The sequence below is a fragment of the Lynx canadensis genome, chromosome B4 (genome assembly GCF_007474595.2).
Source record: "Lynx canadensis isolate LIC74 chromosome B4, mLynCan4.pri.v2, whole genome shotgun sequence".
NCBI lineage: Eukaryota > Metazoa > Chordata > Mammalia > Carnivora > Felidae > Lynx > Lynx canadensis.
The window spans coordinates 75,003,651-75,011,916 of record NC_044309.1 but is presented as its reverse complement, the minus strand read 5'-3'; the positions used below and the strand labels follow the sequence as shown (position 1 = coordinate 75,011,916).

The window sequence follows — 8,266 nt, the reverse complement described above, 5'->3', positions numbered from 1 at the left end:
TGTATTACTTGTGAGGGTGGGATCGTGTTGCAAAGGGGGACTTGATTTGGTTGCCAGCTTTTTGGTCATATTCTCTTTGAGAAAATTGATTGTGTTGTATACTTATATTCTGTGCACTTTTTGTATGTATGTCATATTTTGGTAAAAATAGGTCAAAAATGATTCATGTTTATGTATTATTGAGACTGCTCAATAATTTGTTCAATTCCGATCTCTATGTATAGAAAAAAATTAGAATAAGATATACTGAGTCTGGGTGTTAAATTATATACTAAGGCATCTGTCAGCATTTAACAAGATAGGCGTTCAGCCAATTTTACTTAACATCAATTCAACAGGTATCTGCATGCATGCAGTTCTAGCCTAACACCTAATCATCTCCATCCAGTTTGCTACCTGTACTATTGCAAAAACTTTCCCAAGGTTCTTCTCAGTGCATTTTTAACCTCCTTGTTTTTCAGGCTGTAGATGAGGGGATTCACTAGGGGAGTGACCACACCATACTGTATGGAGAAGATGAGCTCCAGAGGTGAGCCTGAGGTTGGCATGAGATAACGGAGGAAAGCTGAGCCATAGAAGAAGCTCAATGCAGTGAGGTGAGAGGAGCAGGTGGAGAAGGCCTTGCTTCTGCCTGAGGTGGAGCTAACGCTCAGGATTGTGGAGACTATGCGCACATAGGAGAAGAAAATCAGGAAGAATGTACCACCGCCATGCAGGAGTGTAGAACAGACCAGGACAGTGAGGCTGGTAGAGACATCAGAGCAGGACAAAGGGAAGAGGGAGGGCAACTCACAGCTATAGTGATGAATGATTTTCGCTTCACAGAAATCCAAGTTCATTGTCAGGGGGATGTTAATGAGTGCATCTAGAAACCCCAGGCTCCATGAGCCCCATACAAGCTGCATATACAGCTGATTATTCATTACCCGGCCATAGAGAAGTGGGTGACAGATAGCAGCATAACGGTCATAGGCCATTGCTGAGAGTAAGCAGACTTCTGTTCCCCCAATGTCAAACACAAAGAAGGCTTGAGCCAGGCAGCCCCCAACTGAGATGGTTTTGCTCTGAGACAGGAGGTTCTCCAGCAGCTTGGGCACTATGGCAGTAGAGAGACAAAAGTCCATGAAAGAGAGGTGGCTCAGGAAGAAGTACATAGGTGTGTGGAGATGGGGATCTTCCCTGATGACCAACAGCATCGATAGATTTCCCATTATAGTAAAGAGGTAAATCCCAAGGAAAAGCACAAAGAGCAGAACCTGGACGTGGGAGTCAACAGACAGGCCAAGGAGGATGAACTCTGTGATGGTGCTCTGGTTCCTCAAAGCCATTTAGAGGGAATATTCCCTAGAAGTAAACATAGGCAAAAACTTAAACCTCTGATGACCACATTCAATTACCAGAGGAGGGGGGTTTGAACCCAACTAACTTATATTTAATATTTGCCCTCATTGAATCTTTGGATCCTCTCTTCCCATACAGATATTCTGCTTCATCTGAATGGGTCAATCTCAGTATGATATTATCCTATAGTTGATGTTCTATCTCAGAGATTGCTGAAGAAATTCACAAATTTTTAAAAAAATGTTTATTTATTTTGTGTGAGAGAGAAAGGGGGGGGAAGGGGCAGAGGGAGGGAGGGAGAGAATCCTACGCAGGCTCAGTGCTCAAACCCACAAACAGTGAGATCATAATCCAAGCCGAAATCAAGAATCAGTTGCTCAACCAACTGAGCTACCCAGGTGCCTCGGAATTCACAAATTTGTCCAGACCAGGACCATGACTAATTTAGTCAATTCTTTTCGTTGAAACTTGTTAGCAGTGCCTGTAATTTGTATATTTTAGTGAACTGTCTATAATGGATGTTGCAACACTTGTCATTTCTCTTCTGTCACTGAGTTTCTTACTTCCATTTAAAACCTTGCTAGGTTGCATAATTGCTCAATGACATTATTTTGTCTTTCTTTAGCTTTTTTACAATCACTTTCATCTTTGCAGCAAGACTGAAATGTAATCATGAATGTAATTCATCATGAATCATGAGTGTAATTCATGTAATCATGAATCTTAGTGCATGTGTGCCTGTGTGTGTGTGCATGTGTCTTTCTTTGCCTTTGTATGTTGGAGAACGGAGTAGCATGAATAAGGGCAGAGCTTGCTGGATCCATTTTATAGAAGAGAAAATGGAGTATCAGAGATTATATTACTTGTCTAAATTGCCAATTTCAACAGTCAGCATTTGGTTGCACAGCATTTGGTTACGCTCCAAGACAAGAGGTATCTCGTAGATATATCCTACCATGTCTTCCAACCAAAGCTTGGCAGTGAATGTCCTCCATCACCTGGTATCTATGTACCTATAGAATTGTCCATATACTTCCCTCTAGAAAGCCCCAATTCTGAGGGCAAACGAGTGTTGTTTTCCTCCGAGTACTTCATGGACATCCTTTCTTTCTGCCTTTGCTCAAGCATCAGCTCTATCTGGAATGCCCTGTCTTTAGATCCAAATCTTATTTGTTTTTTGACATTTACCTTAATTTCAACTTTTCCCCCCGAGATCTTCATTGATCATTATCTTTCTGAATTCACCATAATATGTAATGATAGGAGAACTACTTATTATTGAGTGCCACATAAGTCCTAGGTACTTCTACTAAACTCCAGATGCAAGTTGAAGTAAATCATTATGTAAAGATTTTTTAAATAAGGAAACAAAAGTATTTGAGTATCATCCCAAATGATTAATACCATGATTCCAACTCTGAACTCTTTGATCATGAAGCCTGAATCTTTTCTATACTGAGTCTCTACCTCTTTTCTGAAGAGTTTCTTAAGAATTCTTGTTTCTCCATAATATGATCTAGCTCATCAGCTCATAATAAGTAACTCTCTTCCTTGTAGACTACCACATGAATCCCTGTTTTTCTGTCATTGTTAATGTTAGTACACATGTATAGTGTATTAATGTTTTCCATTTCGTGATACTGTAACTTCATGGAGGCAGTGATTGTGTTCTATAATGTTTGGCATCCAGAACCCTTGGCCTAGTGAAGGGATGTGCACAGAATGGAACCCCAATGAATATTTGTGGAATAAAGAAAGAAATGATGAAATGAAGAGTATAGACTGTACAAGTAACATTCTTGGGAAAGATTCCAGGCCCATAAGCTTGATAAAGATTCAACATTAAAGATAAGTGAAAGAGAAAGTAATTCTGTGTGTGTGTGTGTGTGTGTGTGTGTGTGTGTGTATAGGAGGAATCGGAGTCAGAATTGGAGTCAGATTGCTGTAGCTGGAGAGGGTCTGGGAGTAGACTTCACCTGTTCCATTCACAATCCTTTTCTCCATTTGTTTATACTTCTATCATATTTCTATAAGCCCATTTATTCAGACATCAGATATTCACAGGTGGACTCCTATAAGCCAGGCTATGATAGGCACTAAGAAGAAGACAACCTTGTATATACAGCTGTTTAACTATTTTATAGGTACTCAGTTTTTTCTCTTTGTTTCACTCTTGTCTAGCATTCAGGGATTTATTCTCTTAGCTTTTCTTCTTGTGCCTAGTTTGAAATACTGTCTGGGGCTACATACTTAGGTTGTGCCTCTTGAAATCTGCCTGGCTTTGTAATGCCACACAAACTCTAGTCTGTCCCCTTGTGCTCAAAATCTGCTCTGTATTCTTGAGCCTTGTCCTGATACCACAGAGTCTGACCTTGACGTTGCCCGAAGGGATCACAATGAGTTCAATCCTGTAGAGTGGTCGTCTTCCCAGTGCTTGTCCTTTCTGATTATTTCCCCACTATTAATATTGAATATTTACATACTTTCTCAAACTATAGGACTTTCTTAAATCCAGTTTACATCTCAGTTCTGACTATTGTCTTATATGCAGAATAGATGGCTGAAATAAACTTAAATTTAGCAGGTAAGGAGAACAAACTTTTGAAAAAATAAATTTCAAGGACCCCTCTTATCTCTGATTTTGTCAAGTCCTGTTAGAAGAAAACATTTTTCTGTTCTCTACACTAGTAAGTAAAACAAAATTAAAAAGTAAATTGAGGACACTCTCCTCAAGAATATGAACACTTCTTTGTTTGGAATTTTCTGTATGAATTAAGCATATATTAACTTCAATTCTGTCACATTTACTCTGTCTGCCTTGTGTGTACTTACTCGTCTGGAAGGATCACAGTGCTCCAATTCACAGTGAAGTTTGTGAGATATAGCCTAGATTCAGAGTGAGTGGAGAAGAGATGCCCCAGATCTTTAAAGAGAGAAGAGAGGTCAATGCAGAAGACAGTTTAGAAATTAGCTGGGTTTTCTAATTTGCATTGGTGAGTCACATATGAACACTTTGTCAAACATGTCTGCAACCTTCAATTCTATCTGATCTGCTTTACAGATCAAAATGATGTTGATTTGGGGGGCTTAAAAAAGTCATCCTATTTTATCATTGCATATTTATTCCACTGGAATGACTGTGTTTAAACACTTCAAATCAGTTACACTATTAACCCCTGTAGATGTAATGAATCAGGGTAGTGAGGATGGTGATGATATTGAAAAGATAATGCTTGATTCCAAGCACTTTATATATATTAACCTACTTCTTTCATGCAAAAGTCCCATGATGTGGGTGTTTTATCTTCTTATCCCTTTTCTTTTTTTTAAACAGATGAGGGCCTGAGGCAGACAGCATTTAAGAACCATGCCCAAGGTCAAATAGACACCAAGTGGAGGAGCTGGAATTTGAGCTCAGGAAGTTCGGTAATGTATCTTTATCACATCCTTTCCAAGTTGTTGGGACAAGTTGTTGGGACAAGTTGTTGGGAAACCTCCCTTGACAAAGAGAACAAACATAAGTTTCTTAACACTTTATCAATCTCAAATGTATTTAGTTTAAAAATGTTAATTTCACAAATGTTGGGATAGATGGATTAATAAGAAAGGCAAGAGAGAGAGTTTCAGTATTTCCTCTATTTACTGACCAAAAGGAAAATTTATATACTCAGAAGCAGTATAAATTCCATGGGAATCTGGAAGGCCGCTGAACTGGGAGAAGAGGTGAAAGTAGGAGGGTATGGAAAAAGAACATCAGCAAAAGATTTTTTTTAAATATTCCTTGACTTTTGCCTCTCCTCCTGTGTGCTTCAGCACCTGCATCAGTTTGAACCATTTGGGAGATTGAAGGAGTTATTAATAGAAAAAAAAGTTAACTTTTTGTGGCAAATGTGAGTGGATCCTAGAAAAGAAAAAAATATATACCATCTACTCTGATGATGTACTCTGCCCAATCCTCCTCTGACTGCTATGCTCCCCGTTGCATACTCTGCTTTCATTATATTCTTAGCGCCTAGACTAATGCAGAGTTTGTACCCAGAATGCATGCAGTCCTCATTCTCATTGGTTAATGTTAGTCACGAAGGCCAGAGTTTTTCCCAAGTAGCTGCTCAGAGTAGGTGAACACATGGACTTTAATGCATGGAGAATATGAGTCTGCCTAGATTTGGGGGCTCAGTCTCCAGCAAATAAAAAGTCTATAAGAAAACCCAGGGCAAAATAAAAACCCACATCTCAGAGACCCAGAAAGAGAAGGTATATGAAGAGTGGAAAACAATTTATCAGGGGAAAAGAGGGGGAGAGAGAGAGAGAGAGACAGACAGACAGACAGACTTCAGAGCAGTCACAGAGAGGACATTACCGAGCTCTGGGCTTTTTGTGCCTCAGAAGACTTCTTGCCACTCTGATCTTTTCTTCAGGCCATGAGGTCTCTATGTTCATGAAGACCAATTGCAAGAACTTCATATTATTAATTTTTTTCTAGGCCATGAAGATCAGTTACCTGGGTGCTAGATACTCACCAGTTCTGAAGCTTTGAGACATGTTATCTTCTGAGCTCTAGTTTGACCCTACCTTTTTCTCCTACTGGCTATTGAAGACTCCCCAATCCTCCACACAAGGTATGGAGAGCTTCTTTCTGATAGTCTTAAGTCCAACCCCTTGGGCATCCCTTTTTTCAGTTTTCTTTCTCACTGTAAGCACTGTTGTACTAGGAGAATCCATGAAGTGAGTGATTCCCAGATATAACCCTTCAGAGGGGCAGGTGTAGATTAGGATTAGGCAGTCAGTAATTGGCCAGCTCAGCCTGGCACCCCGGGAGACCAAGAAACCAGTGTCCTTTATTCTCTGGAGTCACAGCTTAAAACCCAAATTTAGACTCACAAAACAAACAGAAATTTTTAAAAACTCAAGGGATTCTATTTTGAAACTTCTGTGTTGAGGCTTTGACTTTGATGAAAAACTCGAGTTTAGTGAATTTGAAAGGAGGCAAGGTGGTAAAGACTGAGAATAAACTGAAGGTTGCTGGAGGGGAGGTGGGTGGGGGATGGGCTAAATGGGTGATGGGCATTAAGAAGGGCATTTGTTGGGATGAGCACTGACTGTTAAATGTAAGTGATGAGCCGCTGGGTTCTGCTCCAGAAACCAATACTACACTGTATGTAAACTAACTTGAATTTAAATAAATTAAAAGAAAAAAAGGCAAGGTGGGTGGCAATATCCTTTGTGTGCTTAGTCTCAGTATGTCATACTGGGAAAGCAAAGGGAAGCTGTGTTTTGATCTTTAACCTCAGGTTATTTTCCTTTGCCCTTGTGATTTGAATTCATAAATATCTCTCAGATGAATATTTTAGTGATCAGCTAGTTGTGTCAACAATCAGAGAGGTTTTTAGGGAAATAGTTGAATGCAGGTCATGAAAGCCAAAGATGGTGAAGGACTGAGCAATCAACAGTGACAAATGCAGCCATTTGATTCTGAATGACTAGAAATACAAAATACCCATTGGATTTTAGACATATGGTCTATTGTTGTCTATAAGGAACAGTGGGATTAATGCTAAAACCTGGTGTGTTTTCAAAGTTTTGGAAGAGAATGAGACCAAAGTAAACATAATGATCAATGTTTATTAATTACCGAATTCCAGGTTTTGTCCCACACACTTTAGGCATAATAAGTATTTCTCCACAACTCTAGGAGCTGGAACCTTTTATTACCCTCATTTACCCCAGATGAGGGAACTGAGGCACAGTTGAATATCTGGTCTAAGTTTATAAAGCTATTAAGTGGTGGAGTCAGGATTAAAATTTCTATCATAAGACTTCAAACACTGCTTTTTGCAACTATGTTAAATAGCCTCAAATGGGGAAATTGAGTTTAAGGTTTGATCTATATATGCTTGTAGACAGAAAAAGAGCTGTTGGTACAAAACAAAAAGAGAGGAGGCTCAGAAAGCCAAGTCTAGTGCTCTGCTGGAGGACAGTGCCCTGCTCTGGAGAATGACATCGGGTTGGCAGGCAGGGCACATTCCACATCAAGAACCCATTCCTGAATTCAAATGATAATAAACAGCTAAATAGGTGTTTCTTTTTTCTTTTTTTTGGTATATAGATAACCTGGATTTGGACATACCTGGGATTCATATAAGCAATCACTAAAAACAATGGAATGATTTTCAAAGATATTTAAAAGTAACATTAATGTAAAGTTGCAAGCATAGCTTATTTTTGATAACAAAATCATACAATAACAAAAAATGAAAGGACGTTTATGTAATGCCCCCGATTTCGAATCCGAGAGACCACCAAGGAGCCGATACCGGTGCAAACGCACGAGGGTTTATTTGCAAGCTCGAGCTTGGGCCCAAGTATACCCGACACAGCAGAGCAGGGACTTGGACCCCTAGGTTAAGACACCTCTAGGTAGCAGTGGTGTAAGAGGGGTAGCAGTGGCCAATGAGATTGTTACACACACAGAAAGTTGCATAGTCATGTCAGTCCACACGCAGGTGGCCAATTGAATTACAATTTACCCTATAGTAACTGTTTGAATTAGCCTATCACTCTGGTCAGAATTGGCATGCAAGTTTGGCGGGCAAAAGGCGGGGTTTACATTCTTTGGCGGTTAGGGGTTCCGCATTCCTATATGAGCTGGTTTCCAGTAAGGGTGTGCTCAGCGGCTTGACTAGGGTGGGGGAGTGTCTTAAGCAATAAGTAGGTCATGTGGGGGTTATACATGAGATGGGTGTAGCACAAAATGGAGTTAGTCTTGCTCTGCTTGTCCAGGGGTAGGGGATTTTTGTTAAATTCCTTGGGTCCCACAGTTTATAAACTTATAAGGGAAGTTCATAAGCACAAAATTTAGGGGTGCCTAGGTGGCTCAGTTGGTTGAGCATCTGACTTTGGCTCAGGTAATGATCTCATGGTTCAC

At 39.9% G+C, this 8,266-nt stretch overlaps 1 protein-coding gene across 1 annotated transcript; it reads right to left on the bottom strand.

Annotated features, from left to right (window-relative positions):
* Positions 1-401: 401 nt before the first annotated feature.
* LOC115518883 (olfactory receptor 8S1-like) lies at positions 402-1,328 on the bottom strand. The gene has a single exon (XM_030322456.1). It carries the CDS (start codon positions 1,326-1,328, stop codon positions 402-404), a length of 927 nt encoding a protein of 308 aa, XP_030178316.1.
* Between the last annotated feature and the right edge of the window lie 6,938 nt (positions 1,329-8,266).

Coding starts and splice junctions, on each gene's coding strand:
- LOC115518883 (XM_030322456.1), bottom strand. CDS start 1,328: ATGGCTTTGAGGAACCAGAGCACCATCACAGAGTTCATCCTCCTTGGC.